The sequence below is a fragment of the Terrapene carolina genome, unplaced genomic scaffold, assembly GCF_002925995.2.
Source record: "Terrapene carolina triunguis isolate 2854851 unplaced genomic scaffold, T_m_triunguis-2.0 Scaffold95, whole genome shotgun sequence".
Lineage (NCBI taxonomy): Eukaryota > Metazoa > Chordata > Testudines > Emydidae > Terrapene > Terrapene triunguis.
This window is the reverse complement of record NW_020664446.1, coordinates 32,968,249-32,988,181: the sequence shown is the minus strand read 5'-3', so window position 1 is coordinate 32,988,181 and position 19,933 is coordinate 32,968,249. Positions and strand designations below refer to the sequence as shown.

At 44.4% G+C, this 19,933-nt stretch overlaps 1 protein-coding gene across 6 annotated transcripts in view; it reads left to right on the top strand.

Annotated features, from left to right (window-relative positions):
- The first annotated feature begins 990 nt into the window (after positions 1-990).
- HECTD2 (HECT domain E3 ubiquitin protein ligase 2) overlaps positions 991-19,933 on the top strand; it is a 66,862-nt gene continuing 47,919 nt past the window's right edge. For all 6 annotated transcript variants that reach the window (XR_002908627.1, XR_002908626.1, XM_024208599.2 and 3 more), the window contains exons 1-2: positions 991-1,230; positions 10,528-10,657. Coding sequence is in view for 4 of the 6 variants with exons in the window: in XM_024208599.2 (XP_024064367.1) it covers positions 1,030-1,230; positions 10,528-10,657 (331 nt within the window). In the remaining 2 variants the exon portion in view is untranslated. The remainder of the gene's footprint in view (positions 1,231-10,527; positions 10,658-19,933) is intronic.

Here is a 19,933-nt window from a genome sequence, read left to right as displayed (position 1 = left end):
GCGGGCGAGGGATTCCGCTGTCCTGTGAGGAGGGATGACAGGAGGGATTCTCTGTGTGCGGGCGGGGGAGGGGCAGACGATGCTCGCTCCCGAGGCACAGCGCTCCGTTCACGGGTGCTGCTGAGGGAACGCCCCCTGGGGGGCTCGGAAAGCCCCCTTCGCGGGCCCCTCTGGCGAGCCCTGTGAGACCCCGCCCTCGGGCGGGGGAGGGTGTTGCAGAGTCCCTGGGCGGGCTGTATGCCCATGACGTAAAGGTTTGGTTCCCCTATGCCCGCCCTCCCAGAGCGCTCGAGCCTGCGGCTGCGCAGAGCGAGCGGGCAGTCCCTGCAACGTGACCGGGGCACCGCGGCATTTCTTACGCTGCGGAGTTTCCGTAGCCGTGTCCCCCGCTGCCTCCACGCCTCGCTCGTGTGTCGCCAAGCGCGTTTCTATGAGCAGCCCGTAAACAACATGGCGGCTGTGCCGGCTCCTTGTCCAACTCTTGGGCTGTAGGCGGCTATGAGGGGCGCGGGCAGCCGCGGCCGCCTGGAGCGCTGAGAGCAGCGGGCAGTGTTCCGAGAGCGGGGAGCGCGACAGGTCTGGCCGGTGGGGCCCACTGAGGGCGGCAGGGCCGCGCTCCCCCCCTCCGAGCCGTGCGGGGGTGTGTGTGAGCCCGCGAGTAGCGCCCGCTGCGGCACCGCGGCTTGTGCCCGCAGTGCGCTGGGCGGTCTGGGCAGGGGGCGTTAGGGGAGCTGGTTGGAGGGTCTCGGGGGGCTGCGGAGGTGACTGGTTCTGTTCCCTGGGGTGTTGAGTGGCCTGAGTGGTTTTGGGGAGGCGGTGGGTGTTTGGGGGCGACCCGGTTGGAGCAGGTGACCGAGGGGCTGGTGCCTTGGGGGAGGCTGTGGGCGCGCGTGGGGAGGCCGTGGGTTGTTGGGGGTGATGAGTTTGAGGGGGTGACTGGGGTGTAGGGGCTACCCGGGGGTGTTTGCGGGTTTGGTGGGGGCGAGGAAGTGTCGTAGACCCGGTGCGTGTTGGCTGGGCGAAGTAGCGATGTCACTGCAGACCCCGCAGGCTGCCACAGCCGGCTCAGATCTCCCCGCTGTTACCGAGAAAGGGTCCTTGCTGGGTTACAAAATGGGCGAGGACAGTTTTGTTCCCCCGTCAGTGGAGGAGGAAGTGGAAGACGGGGAGAAAGAAAAGGAGAAAGAGAAATTGCCTCCTATCCTGACTGCATCTAATACTGCTGCTGGGGTATGTGGAGAGCAAGTGCCTTTTCCTGATGCTATAAGGCTCTTGACACAGATGCTTTGTGAATCATTATGAAGGGGATTGTGTGACCTGTCACTTTTCGTTAAAGAGCATAACTCAGATTTAATCCAGTTTTTTTAAGAAGGGCTTGAAAACCAGGAAGCAAAATGATTAATTTTTAAACGTTTTTTTATTTTACTTTATTTTATTCTTAATAGACATTTTTTTTCTTTTTTGTTACTTGCTTTCAGGTGTTTTAATTTTTTGTTTTTTAGAAAGTGTACCAATAATCAGTGACGTAGCTGTGAATTTTAAATTTTCATATGGTTGTTTGTTTTATAGTGATGCTTCCATTTTTTTGTTGGACATGAGTGAGGTCTACAGCACTGCAAATTGATTTAAAAACACTTTTTCAGAGTGTAATATACTTATGGTAAATTTACCATCTTGAAAGTAATGTAATGCTAATTATTTTCAACCCATTGCATTGTCTGCAGTATTTAAAGAATTTATTTAGAAGATTCTTTTATGTTCTTCAGTCTGCTTAAACAAAGATGACAAAATATTTTTGGTGATAAAATTACTGCTGTATATGTACTGTTTAAAGCAGACTGCTTTAAACTTATAAATGTGTGAAACAAAAATGGCCATATTGGGTGAGAACAGTGGTATCCTGTCGTCTGACAGTGGCCAGTGCCAGATACTTCAGAACAGGGCAATTTATCAATTGATCCTTCCCTTGTCATCCAGTCTCGGGTTTAGGGATACCCAGAGCATGGGGTTGTGTCCCTGACCATCTTGACTGGTAGCCATTGATGGACCTATCCTCCATGAAGTTATCTAATAAAATTGAAGATAAAGAAAGATAGATACACTGAAAAAAATCCATTTAATAAACCTTATTATTTTAGTGAAATCTCTGTACTTGTTGGAATTTTAAAGTTTATTTCTGATGATTATATAACATTTACCACAATTTAACCTTGATTTCCTTGCTATAATTTGCCATTTTTTAACTAGCTCAAGTAACTGGGGACTATTTTCATAGAATAAAGGAGCAAACAATAGTTTCACTAATCCTCTAGTGTCAGAATTCTGAGGTCTTTTAGTTGAGTAGATTTAAATGATGCCTGAATTATTAGAACTCATCATTTTACACAATTTAACTTTTAAACTGAGTGACTGCAATGCTTATGACACTGACAGTATTAAAGACCAGCTAGTGAAGGCAGACTATGTAAACTTTTCTGTACAATTCTGCCAGTGCACCTTGGTCTTTGTGTACAATCAAATTCAAGGCCTCTGGTTCATTAAAAAGATTGTCAATTTTGCAGATCTCTAATCTGCACAAATATGGACTTGGATAAGATTCCTAGATTTATTTGCACTTGTGAACTCAAGTCAGAATTAGTAGGAGATAATCAGAGGCACAAATGGCAGTTCTAACTCCTGTTGAAAGTCAATTGGAGTCAGTCATCCAACTGCCACTTGGCCTGGACGCATGAAAAGAAAGACAGAGAGCAAGGAATGTGGCTTAGGTAAGGCCATAGCTTTATTATTTAAAAAAGAACAGGAGTAACTCATCTGGGAACAAATTGTTAGAGTGCAAGTCATGATTCCTTAAATTACTTCTGCCTGTTGGAGGGCTGCCATCAGCTCCCCACGCCTCCACAGCTGGTTGTGAGGACCCCCACCACCTTCCCTTCATACAAAGGTTATGGGGCTGAGGAAAGGGAGTTGTCTCTTTGCTCTACCAGATGTTACCTGCCCCAGCCCATTTACCCAGTTTCTTTACATCCAATTCCATTTCATCAAGGAACTGGTCCTCCTATGGAATGACAACCTGTACTGGTCACCAGCCTTAAGGAGACATCAGCAATTAGATTGGCTGACTGCCCACACACCCCAAGCTGGGTTCCCAAATAGCTAACAGTTCCTTCCCCAGTGGCCGAGTAGGTGTACCCCATTACCTGAATAATTCAGGTACCAAATATATTTTGGGTGGATAATTACCGATCCTCCCAGATCCTATTCCAGATGCTTCATATGACTACTGGCTTTGTCAAGCTGCACAGGCCGGGTGGCTCGCCACCATACCTACTGAAACTTTTCAGACAAGTTTACAGTCACGCCCTGGGCAAATGTTGTGAATCTGCCCTATATCTCTTTGGGCTCCAATTAGGAAGTCAGAGAGAGTTATAAGTTGGTTTTAGAGCATATCCCTCTTGCCATGCCAATTCAGATTCGCCTCTCCACCAAGACCCACCTGTGAACCTCCAGGGGAACTGTGCTTGTCTGCTTGCACAGATCCAGACAGACTCTCATGACCCATTTCCCAGCTCCCTGTAGAGCACCCCTGCATTCATGCTAATTCAACTGCCTCACCGTTGATGCCCAGCAGCATATTCCTGGAGGAACTAGCCATCTGCCTGTGTGCCACACGCACAATCTTATCTCTGAACATCTAGTCACCAACTCCTGTGACCCAGTCACGTGATCCTGAAGGTTTAGTGCACAAACCACTGAATTATCTTCCCAATAGGAACCTCCATACTTTTATATGCATTTGGATTGTACCAAGTATAGTCATAATCTGTTAGGTTCCTATTCCAGGATGTGCTGTGGATTAGAGCTTGGCAAAGAGTTTATTTTTCAGTTTTGCCAGCAAACCAAAAAATAAACTGAACTATTGTTTTGGTTCAGAAAATGTTCAGAATTTGTCAGCAAATCAGAAAAGTCTATTTTATGTGGGTCACCTTCAGAAAAGCATGTGTCCATCTTATAACCTTTAGTTTAGGGCTCTTATGTGGAAGGTGGGAGACCTAGGTTTGAATCCCCACTCTGGAGCAGGGACTTGAATTCTGATCTCCATGTGAATACCCTAACCCAGGGGTGGGCAAACTACAGCCCCGGGGCCACATCCGGCCCCTCAGACGTTTTAATCTGGCCCTCGAGCTCCTGCCGGGGAGCGGGGTAGGGGGGCTTGCTCCACGCAGCTCCCGGAAGCAGCGGCATGTCCCCATTCCAGCTTCTACACATAGGGGCAGCCAGGGGGCTCCGCACGTTGTCACTGCCCCAAGCATCACCCCCGCAGATCCCATTGGCCACCCTGAACTCATTTCTGGCCCCACCCCAGAGCTTGCATCCCCAGCCAGAGCCCTCACTCCCTCCCACACCTCAACCCCCAATTTCATGAGCATTCATGGCCCACCATACAATTTCCATACCCAGATGTGGCTGTTGGGCCAAAAGTTTGCCCACTCCTGCCCTAACCCCTATGCTATAGGCCAGTGATATTCAGACCTCACTGGTTCAGGAGCCAAATTAGCAATCCGCATTACCCAAAAGAGGCACAGTACTGTGAATCCATAAAAATGTGCCCAGCTCTGCTTTTGATGTAACCAATCCAGTCCTGACGGAATGGGTTCCCACTTTATCAGGGGAACCTCAACAACATGCACTCTGACATTGCCATAAACTGAAAATCCTTTCCCAAGATAACTCCTCTGTGAAGAAAGAGTGGCACCTTCATTAGTGCTTTGATTGGGCAAATCTCAGCTTCCCCACACTCCTGATTTTTGACACACTGAAAGTCGTTGTGTGAGATCCATCATTTTGCTTCCCTCCTCATTCCCTTTGCAGATCTCTAAATTCTGAAGACCTATCTAGATCCTTCCTTGCAGAACTCCTTAATAGCCCTGATCGAGAAAGAAGTAAATTCCTCCACATCTTCAATGTACACCTGAATATTGAAGCTTTAAGTTGCACTAAGACAAAATGGTCAATCAAGAACTAAGCAGCCAGAGGTCTAGCTGCACCAGAATGGCTTCCTCACTGGCTGCCAGCACCAACTCTCAAATTCCACCTCCCTCATACTCTGAGCAACTCAAATGGCTAGTTACTAATGTGGACTTCTGCCTGAATCGCCTCTCTAGTCCTTGACTTCATTCTTGCAAGTAGTCTCTGCCACTGGAAGGAGAGAGAGCTCTGTATGGTTGTACTCTCATCCTCCCCCAGATCCAATGAGCACTGCTTGCTCTGGTGAAAACCCCAGAACAGATGTCCCCAAGTATATTCTAATCAACTTTCAGGTCCAACTGTCATCCATCCTCCCTTCATGGAAATTCTATTGCACTGACTAGGGGACTTTCAAACACTCAAAACCTCCATCTCTTTCTTTTCCCTAAATAAATAGGATCTGGCCATAACTGAGGAAATAGCCAGCTACTAAATGCAAAATATCCATTCCCAGGGCACCACCAAAGGTGTGAAATTGAAGATGGCCAGGCTTGTAGTTCATGCAAATTAATCTTGGACATCCCAATCCTCCATAGCCAACTCCTACAATCCTGCAGTTTATTAACAGCAAGTAGAGATATCTTCCTGTCTCTGATGCACACTCCAGACAAGCCAGCCGGAGGCTCACTGTGATTTCTTTGCTGGTATTATTCAGCGGGCTTGTATCCTCTCTTGAATTCACCCTTGCTGCAAATAAGAGTATCCAGGTTATCACCACCTGCAAAGTTGGTCTTAACCCAACTGTAACATCTGTGCTTCAATTACCCAGTGTCAGGTGGGGAAAGGTTTCCTGTTGCCACCCCTGCCCTCAAGCTATGGCATGCTCTCACTTGCGGGTCTGCCCCAACCCCTGTGCTGTGTATATGTATATGAGTAAACCCTCTCTGGGCTAATCTTATGCTCCTTCCCCAGGGACAGCTTCCTCTCTGCCCCACCTCCATGTGGGCTGCAAGTCAGGGTCCCTTGACTGAAGTGTCCCTCACTATCCATAGTCACGCTCTGTAAAAGGTCTTCTATTATAAGCATAGCTACTGCATATTATACTTTTCCTACCCTCTGGTAGGAATATCCCATATTGTGCAGTACTCCTTAAGAGCCTCAGTTTCTCCTTTCAGCTGAGATTTTAGTCACAGCAACACTCAGCTGTGCCTCAATTTTGGCTGTGATTGTAGCCACAGCAATACTCAGCTGTGTGTGTTTCATTGTTTTGGCTACCTCACCACTGTGCATGTTCTCACGCTGTAATGTGGGAGAGCCCAGCCAGCCCTTCTATCCCCTAGGAGCCATACACTCAGGAGAAGCAGCTGCTGCACTGAATTGCACCCCCACCACATACATGTGCTCTTGCTTCACTGAGGGGGAGGGCCAGAGGCGAGCCAGCTTCCCTTTCCCCCAAGGGGCTACCCACTCATTCTGTGGTGTGGGGAGCCCAGCCAACCTGCCCCTGCTGGGAATCACTCACCCTTCCTCTTCCGGCTCCAGAAGCTGCTACTTCAGGCTGCCTCTGCCTTGCCCCTTCATCCTATCCCTTCTTCCCATATGCATGTGCTCTCCTGGCTGGCAGCCGCACCACACATGCTTTTGCTCTGGGCAGAATGAGGGAAGGAAAAGGCACAGCCAGGTAATCAAGGGAGCGCACTCAACCTCCTCTGGCCAAGGGAAAACTGGTGAAAAGCTAGTACACTGTACCATCTATAGTTTAAAATCAAAATCATGTTATATCAGGTCTGAAGTGTATTATGCTGAGGTTAATTGATATTGTCAGAGTGCAGATATTATAACTTGAATCTAGATCTGAATTACTGGAAGTTTTTAAGAACAGGTTAGACGAACGCCCGTCAGGGATGATCTAGATAATACTTAGTTCTGCCTCCGTGCAGGGAACTGGACTAGATGACCTATCGAGGTCTCTTCGAGTCCTACATTTCTATGATTCTATTATTCTAATGTAGTTAATTCAAGGAAGATGTCAGGTCAATATGCTGCAGAAGTTTTTTAAAAAATGAATAATTGTCCTGTTAAAACAGCATAAAACATTACAGTGAGATAGTGTAAATATGTCTGCGACTTTAATACTTCATTCAGTTTTGATCGCCTTATTTCTAAAATGGTATAAAAGAGATTTAAATAGATTGATCTACAGCAATAAACCCACTTTAGTAGATGCATGAAGGGCTTTTATAAATAATACATTTACTTAGAACTTTGTATCTTCAATTACTTAAAACATTAATCTTTACAGTAGTCTTGAGTTAGGTATTTACTCATTTTACATATGGGGACACTGAGGCAGAACAGTTAGATTGTTGTCACATAGTGGGAGTTGGTTTCACACCTAGGATCATTACTCAGGAGTTCCTGACTCCTAATATTATGCTTTCATCCACTTTGTGCCTTTCTTATATGAAGAGTGAATCAGAAGACTTGAGTTCTTCATACTAGTAAGAGAAGGTGTAATAAAAGCGTGTTAAAATAATTAACAATATAAAGAAAGCAGACCATCGAATCCACAACTTTACTCCTGCTTTCCTAAGGATTGTAGGGGTGGAGAGCAGGTGAAGCTATGAAGTCATGAGGAACTTTACCTCTGTGTACGGTCAAGGGAACAATGTTGGGGATCTCACCACTGAATATGACTTTGACCTCTGAGCTGCTGCTTAATGCAGAGTGGGCATCTATAGTCCAAACATTCCTGCAGAAAGCTCTGTTGAGGAGTAGAGTTCTGGGCCTGCAGCTGTCTCTCGTCAGTCATGTGTGGGATTTTCAAACCCTGGAGATACATGAATTTTTTAATTATGGAAAGAGAGTTGGTGGGACTTTAAAGTTTGCAAAAGGAGTCATGGTACAAGGCCTGGTGTTCTCCATGGCCCTGGATTTCTCTTTATGTAAGCATGGAGAGACATTTTCAAGCTGAATAGACAAAATTGGTAAGGCTGCTATGGTCACTGGTTATGGAGCAAGTACTTTATAAGCTGCTTTGATGAAGCTGATGAACCTTGGAAAATTGCTTTGCTGCACCCTAGTGCTCACTAAACCCAGATATCTGGTTCCAGGAGCTTGTATAGTGTGTTATCGGATCCAGTGCACCTTACAAGTTCTTTAAACCCAAATTTCTTGTTGGTGCATCAAGATCAGTGTTACAAAACGCAGATCAGGTCTTATAAAACACTTGTAAAAGAAAAAGGAAATTCTCAGACCCAACCTTATTAAGTTACAATGAAAGTTGCAAGTTTGTATAACAGCTTAAGAAAAAAATCCTTATTAGAACTTGTAGTTTTACTTAAAAAAAAAAAAAAAAAAAACCACCACTGACCTTAACATGCAAGGAATTTTTAAGTTGCAGTCTCCTTGCTTTAAAACAACCTCCCCCCCCCCAAACACTGTAAATGTGCAAATGCAGTTAACTAACTCTAAACAGCATTAACTTTGCTGCTGTATCCCTGTATATATGATCTGTCCAAATGTATGTGATGCTCTTACACTAGCACACCTGACAGCTCGTGAAATGAGCATCATACTCCTCCTGCAATACTCCACTAGATTTTCCTGTACTTGATATATTATGGCAATGTGCTAGACAAGCACTATGTATTTGTACAACTGACCTGACTAGACTGTCTTGTAATTATTCCTTGATGAACCAAACAACTCCTTGGATGTACATCAACCAGTTACTGTACTAGTTATGAAAGTGCAGCAGATCCAGCTTCCTGGTCTCAATGGTTGATGAGAAAAAGTATACCTTGCTGTCTGCTACTTTACCATTTTTCTCATGAAAGCTTGGTGATGGAGGTGTCAGGGCTCAAGGAAAGGCTGTCAGCACATAGGTAGTATATCACAGAATCCTGAGCTGTGGCACTTAGAATCATTTGGATGAAAGCCTTACGTATACATGGCTGTAGCCCTTTGCATTGTGACCCTTCCTGGCCATAGGTGAAGTGGAACTATGGAAGAAGGATTCCATCATGACCTATTCTCTTACCTAAGAAAAATGTTGGGCACTTAAGAAACTTGTACATGAGTGCATTGATCTGACTATGCAGTCAGTTCAGACCTTTGCTGTGCATCAGGGCTTCTGCCTTAGGATATCAATAGTTCTGTTTGGCTGTAGGTATCCAGATTCCAGCAAGAGAAAGTTTAAGAACTTGTCTTTCACTAAAGAGAATTTGTTTGAGGAGCAGGTGGTGGCCTCTGCAAAGGAAACAAAGGCCACTCTGCATTTTCTGAGGCCTGTTTCATCTTCATGTTCTTTCTTCAGGGGAGGAAAAGGAAGGGCTCTGCTTCATAAACAGGTATTACATTGATGGCAGGCTTCAAGGGAGCTGAGTGCCTTACCTGATGGCAATGGTTTATGCAGGTTCCTCACTGGCATCAGATGTTCAAACAGCTTCTCTTGTTGTCTTAGAGAATGCTCAATAGTTAACCTTTTATTTGTAAGCTGAGTGGCAGCCAACATTGAAAGCTCAAGTTATTGACCTTCTGATTGGCCTGTAGATTAACATTACCAGCAGTCAGCCCACAGTTCATGGCCACATGCCTAAGTTCAGGCGCTCAGGGAACCTGCCTGTGGACCTGCTGGGGTAGGGGTGCCCCTCCCTCGGCCCGAACCCAGCCCCGGCCTGGACTTGCCGGGGGAAGGGTGCCTGTCCTGTGGTCCCAGCCCTGGAGCTGCCATGGTGGGGAGAGGCGACTCTTCCCCGAGGCCACGGTGCTGCTGCGGGGAAAGAGAGCTGGGGGGGAGTCCTCTCTCCATGCCGTAGCCCCGGAGCAGCCTCCTGCACCCCTAATCCCTGACCCCAACCCAGAGCCCGCACCCCCAGCCAGAGCCCTCACACCCCTGCATCCCAACCCTCCGCCCCAGCCCTGAGCCCCCTCCCACACTCCGAACCCCTCGGTCCCACCCCCGCCACATTAATTTTGTTATGTGCACCAATATAAAGGTGATGTGTCACACACCACCTCCATATTGGTGGGCACATAACAAAATTCATTCCACACATGGGTGGTTAAAATTAGACTGAACACTGAAATTGGGGACATTTTTAAAAATCAGATTTTTTTAGATTTCTGCTCTAAAAACAGTTGTACTATATAAAGGTATTTTGATGTAGGAATGTGAGATGCACTGTTGGATATAAACTCAGTTGCATGCAAAAAAGAAATACAAAGGTAATTATTAATTAGGATACAGTGAGTTAGAATAATATATTGAAATCATTTTAGTCATATCTGCTACTCCCAATTTATCTACAGAACTCTTAAGTACTGTAAACTACCGTATGCGTTTTAAAACATGAGGAAAATGGGAAGGAAACTTACAGTGGCTTTTGTTATTCAATTTGAAACAAATTTGTTCAAAAATATTTAAGTATTACTCATGGATCTGTTCCTCATTCAAGAGGCATGTTGTTTAAGTGTTCCATAGAATAATTTATGAGTAAAATTACTTTTGCAGTAATAGATATTAGTGCTTTATTATTATTACTGCCTTCCTAATTACAGGGATTGGAGAGAGGAACCAAAAGCCAATTTTCTACTTTTAGCAGTTTTATTTCCACTATCAACCAAAAGAAAGAAGCAGCCGGAAGCAGCAGCTCACCTACACAACTTGTTATACCCAACATCAAAAATGGTAAGAGAATAAAATACCTTGTTATTTAGTTAAGTTATTAAATTACTCTGGGAAATGTTCAATATGCTGCAATAATTATCTGTATTACCATAGTGCCTTCAAACCTTGACTATGTTGAGTCTCCATTGTGGTAGGCTCTGTACGAGCATATATTAAACAGTCCCATGCTCTGAAGAGCTTACATTCTAAAAGACAAACAAGTGGGTCAGGGGATGGAGACTGGAGGACAAAGTAATAGTAATAATCAGAAGTTTTAGTATAGAGTCTCTATGTGCACAAATTGCAGAGCCAGTCAGTAGCAGTAATCACAGCTTGACACCTGCCTATCTATCGTTAGATGGCAGATTTTTGTAGACATCATGGCAAAGATGGGATTTAAAGAGGTACTTGAAGAAGAAGAATGTAGATATTCTGCAGGAGAAAGTGGACTATACCTCGCAGGATTGGGCCCTATATTACTTAATGATGATGTTATCTGTATCCATGCTGGCTATAGTGTGAGTACTGTGCTAGGTGTATTAAAATAAATGTAACATTACATTTCATAGCTGTTCTTGAGTAGACAAGTACTTCAAATCACAGATCACTGAACTGCAAAAGGCAAGGCAATTACGAACCTATAAATCATGTAGTTCATCTTAAATTAGATATTTTGGGGAGGATTCTCCAGTTTGCTCAGGTTATTTTGCACAATACAAACAGAGCAAAGTAGCCTGAAAGTAGTCAGAAAAGGCTAGTGGAGGATTATCCCAGTGTAGAGTTGGGAGTGGGTGTGTCAGGGACAGCATGTGGGTAAAGTCAAGAGGGGAGGTGTTTTATGAATCAGGTCAGAGCTGTGCCCTCTGCTCCACTGGCATAGGTCAATTCAGGACTTCCTCTCTGCAGCCCTAGCTTAAACCAGGGCCAGGGGTCCTGAAACAAGAAGCTGCAACCAACTCCCCGTTGCCCTCCCTCTCACCCTTATAAATGTAAATAAAACCTTTCAAATGTAAACTGAGTATAAACTGATGCAGTGCCGTTAAATCTGAAAAGAGCTCTGAAAAATGTAAAATTATCCATTCAAATCAGTGCACTGTTAACTCTGGAAGCTAAAGATGACAATTTGTCAATATTAAATTCACTGGTAATCATTTTTAACAGAAATGTATAGTTAATGTGCTTATTCCACAATCCCAAACTATTTCCTTTATCTTGCTGATGCCACAAACCCCAGTTGTTTCCTTTTCAACTATAAAACTCCAGCATTGTGAAAAATTGTACAATGCAATCTTGTGTTGTCAATACCAAAATCTGCAGCACATTGAAAGTTGGAATAGTAAAATAAATTTAATATTGAAATAAGTAACACAATTGCTATAGTACCTTTTCTAAAATTCACGTCCATATTTAAATTTTAAAAAATCTCAAATTTTCAATTTATCTGTAGTTGCCAGAGAATATCTTGTCCTTCACTTGAGTGCCAGAAGAATTTAGGTCCAGCTTTTTGAAGGGAACATAGATGCCTGGTTATTGTTATTACCCCAGCAATAGTGATTTTGTATGTATGCATGTATGTATTCATTCAGAAAAACTTAATTTGATTATGACTAGATTATCTCCGTATTATACAATCAATCCTGCAAACACTTGAGTAGTCTCATAGAATTTGCTAGTACTCACATATTTGCAGTATCAGGACCTAATTTCATAATATTCTGTTATGATGAGGGGTAGAAAATTTTTCAAAACTTGTTTGATTGTGTCTTTCATAGATTGTACCAGATACTGATATATAACTTTACGCTTTGGGAAATTGCTCATTGAAATAAACCCAAAATTTTAAAAGCGTTTCCTTTGTGTTCCTTTATTTTAATGAGAATTATGGCATTTAAAAAAAAATACAAGTGAAGGAATACGTTAAAACCTTGATAAATTAAAGTTCGTGGAATGCAATATATACCATGAAAAAGATGAGATAAGGCAAATACTGTTGATAACATCAAATTATGTTTAAGTACAATTGGTATAATAGCAGCTACAAAGATTGAATTGGTATTACAATACAATGCAATAAATATCTATAATGAAAAGTCTTTTTTATCAGGTTGTTTTTTCTAGTTTTACTGTATAGTTAAAATATGGATAGGGTTTTTTCACTTTGATTGGAAAGGCTGATTGCTCAATGGTTGTCAAGTCATTTCAGAAATGCCAGTGTTCTAGTCCCATTCATTTTTAATGTCTTTGTAATAATCACTCCCTCCCATACCAGTAAGGTTTTTGTGCCTCAGAGTTTTCACATTGCTTGTTACATATTGGTTAAGGTTTTACCTAATGTAACTAAGCAACCAGCTAAATATGGTAACACAATAGTATAAAAAAAGAAAACATTATTGCTGCTTATCAATTCAGCACATAAAGTTCCAAGTATTAGCTGAATGAAACTCAAGTACCAGGTTTTTAATTATGAATATTTTTGTACCTTTACAGAGCATTATGATATGGTGTACAGTGGAGTAACTGTGCATTTGTTATGCATGGTGGAAGTGTTTAGAACATCAGTTTGAGATTAATTTAATATCTCACTGTCCTCTTTGTTGCTGATTACTACTTCTGCCTTCAGATTGTTTAAAAGTCCAGCTGTGAGAACAGGCAAGAAACACTCTCAAAAATCAATGCTACTGATATTCAGGGGTCTGAGGTCAGGCCTCATCTATTGTCGTCTCATGAGTAGTATCTGAATAAGTCACATCAGTAGTTTGACTCCGTCATTAATGTGGGTGAAAAGAACTGACATTCTTTCTTCAGATGCAGCTTCCTGCTGGGATTAGTGGAATTGGCAGCAGACTAGCAATAATACTTTGGTGTTTGGTTAACTCTCAAACAAGTTTTAGTGAAAACGGATACCTATTGGGTTGCAGATAAAAGTTTTAGATGAGTATAGGTTTAATATGCATTTATTGTATGTGTCATCTTTTTGTATAGCATCTTTCATCCAAACAATACCTCAAAATTCTTGTACATAATTTAATAATAAAAAGAGGGGAAAAATTAGTAGTATAAATAAGGGAGAAACAAGATATTTGAAAAGAGAGAGAGAGTCAATGAAACGTGTTTTAAGTATGATGTGTTATAGTTTGTTTGATCTGACTAATCTTAGCAAAGGCAGGGCAGATTGAAAAATCAAGATAAAATATGGAGTTAGATGAAAAGACCTCAATGGAACCCTTTTTCTTCTATTTGGAGAAGACGTTCTAATGTCATAGTGACAAAAATTTGGAAGGTAGAGTAGACACCGTAAAAATTATCTGCAAAGAAGTTAGAGTTGAATTTGTAGACTTTGCAGACCTCTGCCTCCTATTTAATTCAGTACCGGGATTCTTAAAGAAGGATGACCTCCCTTTGTCCTGTGCTTCTATTGTAGGCTAATGGAACCTGGGTGCTGTAGTGCTGATGATTCAATAGGTGACATTCTTCTCTCCAAGTCAATGATAAACCAGTGATTGAGTGCCAGGTCACTGAGCTGCTAAGATGCCATCTTTTTAGAGAGAACAAAAATTAAAGTTTTGATTACACATGGTCATTCTAAAATTCTTCTTTGAGTAGTGTCCCTGTGGGTGCTCTGATTCAGGTGCACGTGTGCCTCTTGAGCCATTGATTAGAGATTTTCCGTTAGTAGCGTCTATTCAGCCTGCTCATGTGCTCTGTACAACCTTGTGGTGTGCTCTCAGGGTATATAGGGCTGCATGGGCGAACCACCCTCAGTTCCTTCTCTACTACCTTGGACTAAGACAGAGCTCTAACATGTCTACCTCATGTGTACCTCAGTGTGTTTACAGTTGTTATTTAGTTCGTGTTAGTTATTAGTATTATTTAGTTAGTATTGGTTATTAGGAATAGTTAGATAGCTTTGAGAGACGTCAGTTTGTCCTCTCCCCCTTTTTTTTCTGGGGAATTGATCTGGCCTGGTTTGCCATGCCTGGCTTACCAGGTTTCAAATGCTGCCTGTCTAGTTAGGAGGCTATCCCAATCAGTGATGGCCACTCTAAGTGCATGCATTGCTTGGGATGTAATTTTTGCCAGGCTCTCAAATCTAGAACATGGGAAAATCAGGAGACCAAATTGAAGCTGCTATTGGTTGCCTCCAAGTCAGGTCAGGAGACCGCCCTCAAACATGTGTCTCTGGGCAGATCCAGGGCTTCTTCATCGTCAGCTAAGGTATCTCCTAGGAAGGGAAAGAACTCAGGGAAGACTCCAAAAAAGGAGAGCTCTGTCTCTCATCACAAGGAGTCAGCTCCCAACAAGCCCTGATCTCTCACTAGGTCTATGGTGTTGGAAATCTTGACCTTTCAACGTGGTACCATGGTGGCAAACTCTTCCTCCAGTACCAGTGAAATAGGGAGAGCCCAGAGCACTTCAGAGAAACAAGGCTCCCGCAGGGCCCCAGTACTGTCCATGAAGGACAGGGAGGTACAAGACATACTTTCCTCCAGAGTGTCACTGTCTACCTCGGCTTTACCAACGGTACCTTCATACTCAATTCCATCATTGTCAACAAAATTGAAGCCTTTGGCATCAGTGCCTACAAGCTCCGAACCAACAGTTTTATATGCTGTGTCAGTACTGACCCACTTGGTACCTCAGAAATTCCGCTACAGCAGGGACTTGTCAGTGTTAGATGAGCAGGAGTCCCCACTGCTTTTGGGGACTGAACAACTCTTGGTGCTGAGGCCCCAGTCTCCAGATTACCATCACTTCCCAATACTGCAGAATTCTCTGCCCTTTTCTGATGGGGCCCTCCCATTGGATAACAATGAAGAGGCTGAAGGAAACATTCAATCAGACTCCTCCTTTTCAGTGCAGAATTCACCTCCGCATCGTTCCAGGAACCCATATTTTGACAAGGACCCTCATCCATGTCAGGAATGGTGGAATCAGCCCTGAGTAATATCCCCTATCTTGCATGGGCTTCCTCAGTGGCTATACTGGGATCCTTGGGTGATGTATCGGCAAAAATTTGCCAAACCTCCATCTGCATTCCAGAGGGAGATTAGGGCCACACAGTCCCCTATACCAAACCACCACCATGAAGAGACCTTAAAGGAATAGGAGGCTAGGGTGGACAAGGAGGCTACCCCTCAAGGCCCTATTTCATCTCCGGACAAGGCAATCACGCCTCCACCACCATTGATGGCCAACAATTTTTGTCAATTCCAGCACCTTGTGAAGAGGGTGGTTAATGCCCTCCAGATACCTCTTGAAGAGGATAAAGACTCTCAACATGAGCGCCTGGACATTTTGCAGTCAGCAACACCCATCCAGGTTGTGCTACCAATTAATGAAGTGCTCCTGGATCCAGCAAAAACAGTGTAGCAAACTCCTGCCACCATCCCACCAACTTGTAAATTGGTGGATAAGAAATATTCTGTTCCTACAAGGGACTAAGAATTTTTGTTTCTCACCCCTAGATTAGTTCACTGCTGGTGAATGCTGTAAATGACCGGGGTCAACAGCAGGTCTAAAGGCATATTTATCCATGACCTTCCAGTTTTGGATTGCAAGTTATTAGGTGATCACGGACAAGTATGATTACACAAATTACAAGAAGTTTGCATCCTTTATTGAATATCTTCTACAGAAGCATTCCAGGTCATCATTAAGGAGGGTCTCTTATTAGTAAAGCAGCTTGGGCAGCCCCTGGGCCAGCCGCACCAGCCGCTGCTGGGGCAGTCTCAGGCCACCGCCCCCTACCCCTCTGCAAGAACAAGAGTTTGGGTGTGAGGGGGCTCAGGGCTGGGGTTGGAATGCAGGAGGGGGTGAGGTCTCTGGGCACCGCTTACCTTGGGGGCTCCCCGGAAGCGGCGACATATCCCTCCCTTAGCTCTGCATGCTGCCTCTGCGCAGAGGCACCACCCCCGCAGCTAGTGGGGGCTGCGGAGGCAGCGCTTGGGGCAGGGGCACCATGCGGAGCTAGGAGCTGAGGGAGGGACACGTCGCCACTTCCGAGGAGCCGGGTAGGGAGCCTGCCAGCCCTGCCAACCCCCTCCCCCAGCACCAGCAGGGGTCCTAGGCTGCATGCCGCCGCCTGCCCCGTCCCCACCCCGCACCAGCAGGGGTCCTGGGCTGCTCCCCTCCCCCCCCCCAAGCATCCGTGGTGCGCCCCAGACTACTCCCTGAGCACCCATGGCACCCCCTGGGCTGCCCCCCCCCCATGAGCACCCCTGGCACCCCTGGGCTGCTCCCCTCCCCCCCAAGATTTAGTGAAGGGTACATAGTACAAGTCATGGACAGGTCATAGGTCATGAATTTTTGTTTACTGCTTGTGACCTGTCCATGACTTTTATTAAAAATACCTGTGACCAAAACGTAGCCTTACTTATTAGCCAAAACCTTTCTTCAAATGTCGTTAGATGCTGCGGATCATCTCCACAGCAGTTGTCATGCACAGGGCATCTTGGCTCCAGTCATCAGGGTTTCCAAGAGTAGTTCAGAATACACCTCTACCTCGATATAATGCTGTCCTCGGGAGCCAAAAAATCTTACCGAGTCATAGGTGAAACCGTGTTGTATCAAACTTGCTTTGATCCACTGGAGTGCGCAGTCCCGCCCCCCCGGAGTGCTGCTTTACCGCGTTATATCCGAATTCGTGTTATATAGGGTCTCGTTATATTGGGGTAGAGGTGTACTGGTGAAAACCTCCTGTTTGATGGTCAAAAACTCTTCTCAGGAGCTATGGACAAGTCTCTGCACATGCTGAAGGATTCTAGGGCCACACTGAAGTGTCTGGGTATATACACCCCCACAAACAACAGATGTAGTGCAGACAATGTACAATGCAAAGCGGAGATGGGCGGATCATGTAGTCCACAGGCAAGACAATAGGTGCACAACCCACATCAGTGACTGGATCCCCAGAGACCACAAGCAACTGCTGGGCAGACCGAAAATGCGCTGGGCTGATCCCATGACAAAACTCTTTGGCCATAAATGGAAAGAACGTGCTCGCAACAAAACGTAATGGTGTGACGTCGACTTACGTTCGTGGAGGGACGGACGAAGACAAGCCGCATAAAGGTGAAACAGAAGATTTAGCAGGTCTTAAACTGCCCAGTGATCGCTCCCAGCTCAGTTCTCTAGTTTTCACTGAACCACCAAACCTGCTAGAAAAAAGACAAAGGTTCCAGAGGAGAAGAGCATCTCACCCTCCATCATCGAGTATCCAGTCGTCATCAAAACAGCAATTTTCATGGGCTGGTCAAGGGTTTGACTCCTCCCTCACCTACAGTTTGTAAGCTGCAACCCTTTGCCCACTTTTGGAGATTGCCTTTGCCATTTCCAGCAGGCCTTGTGGCATGTTACAACAGACAAGGGGGTCGTGGAGATAATAACTTTGGGTTACACCATTCCCTCACTGCCACCCAGCAGCAGCTGTTACCTGCCCGCTCCCTGTGACCCATAATCCACAGAGGTTCAACGTGGATCCCTAGCTAGCTGTCATGACTACCCTGCTTCTCTGTTCCTGAACTCTCAGTATTTACCTCAGCTCTGACTTGGATTCTGATTCCCGATTGACCCCTAGAACTGCAACACAGACCCTAGTACCTGGTATTGACCTTTAGCCTGATTCCTGACTGTCTCTGACCCTCGTCTTAACTCCTGACTCTGGTTCGACTCTCAGCTTGACTCTTGACCCTGACACTGGCTCTGACTCCTGGCTTCAGTTCCGGAATCTCAAGCTTCTGCCACTAATCCTGCCTACCTTCGCCCAGAATCCTGACAAGTACTATGCTATCAGTTAATGTTCAGAAGATGATACCTGGATTCATTTTTTTAATGTTACAGATTACTACACATGGAAGAAGTACTTCAGATTGATTTCCCATCTTCAGCAAAAAAGAAGCTGTTCAGTGGTATTGATTATCAGCTTTGTTTATTATGCCAAAGGAGTTGTAATGAGGCACTAGTTAAGACATCAGCATCCATCCAGAAATAACTGGAATCCATCTTCAAATGGTATGCATATAGTTACATAACTTACATTACTTAATTACAATCCCAGAGTAATTTATTACAGTATCCTTATTTTTACTTTGGTCTCAATCATTTTTAGGCATTAATGGGGAGACAAAAAAGACCAACTAGTAGCAGAATCTTTGGAGAATATCACCCCGGAGGACCTGATTGAACACAACACTTGGCATTGTGAACCAGATTTTTGCAGGGAAAAAGTTGTGACGTGCTGTAGAATCACACACCCAAACACTCGTTACTCTTCAAAAATGCTAACTAGATATGATCTTTGAAAAGCATACTGATGTGTTTTAAGTTGTTTCTCAAAGGGTACAGGACTTGCAAGACGAGTTCCACACATCCAGTGTACAGTCCGTATTCAGTGACCATTATTGTACATGATGGAGAGCTGCAATATCACAGAATGGATCATGAAATTTAATGAGGTTGAATTGGTGACAAAGCCAACTTTTGGACTAGTGCAGTAATACATGAAGATGGTTGAGTCTTTGCTGCTCTTTATTCGATCTGCTAATTAGAATTTGCATCTCACACTGGAAGACATAGCAAAATACGTTTTTGCTTTAGATTTAACCAACTATTCTGGGATGATTGCCTGCTACCTCGCTGAAATAAGAGCGTAAATAAAAATCTGACCTTCTGTTAGTTTGATAATAAGATATCTTACTGGAAGGTGTTTGATTCAGCCTCCAAAGACTCTTTCCTCGCTCTGAAAGTTCTCAGAATGCGTGAGACAGTCACTGATGCGGTCATAAATGAACTGGAAGCATTAATATACACCAGGTTTACCATTTGAAGACTAACATTATGACACTTGCAGAACTACGTTGGTGGATGTTTTCCAAGAAGCAGATAAACTGAGAAAAATTGCCATTGCTGAGGGGTACTATTTATACTTGGTGTCATGAGGGCAAATTATCAAGCAATGGAATGGCTCTTGAATGATCGACCTTATCCAGAACTACCTTCCCCTATTGGGCATGGTTGGGTCTTGGAGAATGAACTGATCACACCAGTTGTGTGAAATACCATGTGGTCCCAGTCAGTACTTCAGCTAATCAAATGCTCATGTGCAAAGACCAGATGCTTACCATTCTGCAAATGTTTGGCTAGCCGCCTGCCTTGCACAGACATATACAAGTGCAGCTCAGGCTAGGTCTACACTACCCGCCTGAATCGGCGGGTAGAAATCGACCTCTCGGGGATTCGCGTAGCTGAATTTGCGTATCTTAAATCGACACCCCCCCCCCCCGTAGTGAAGACGTAGCC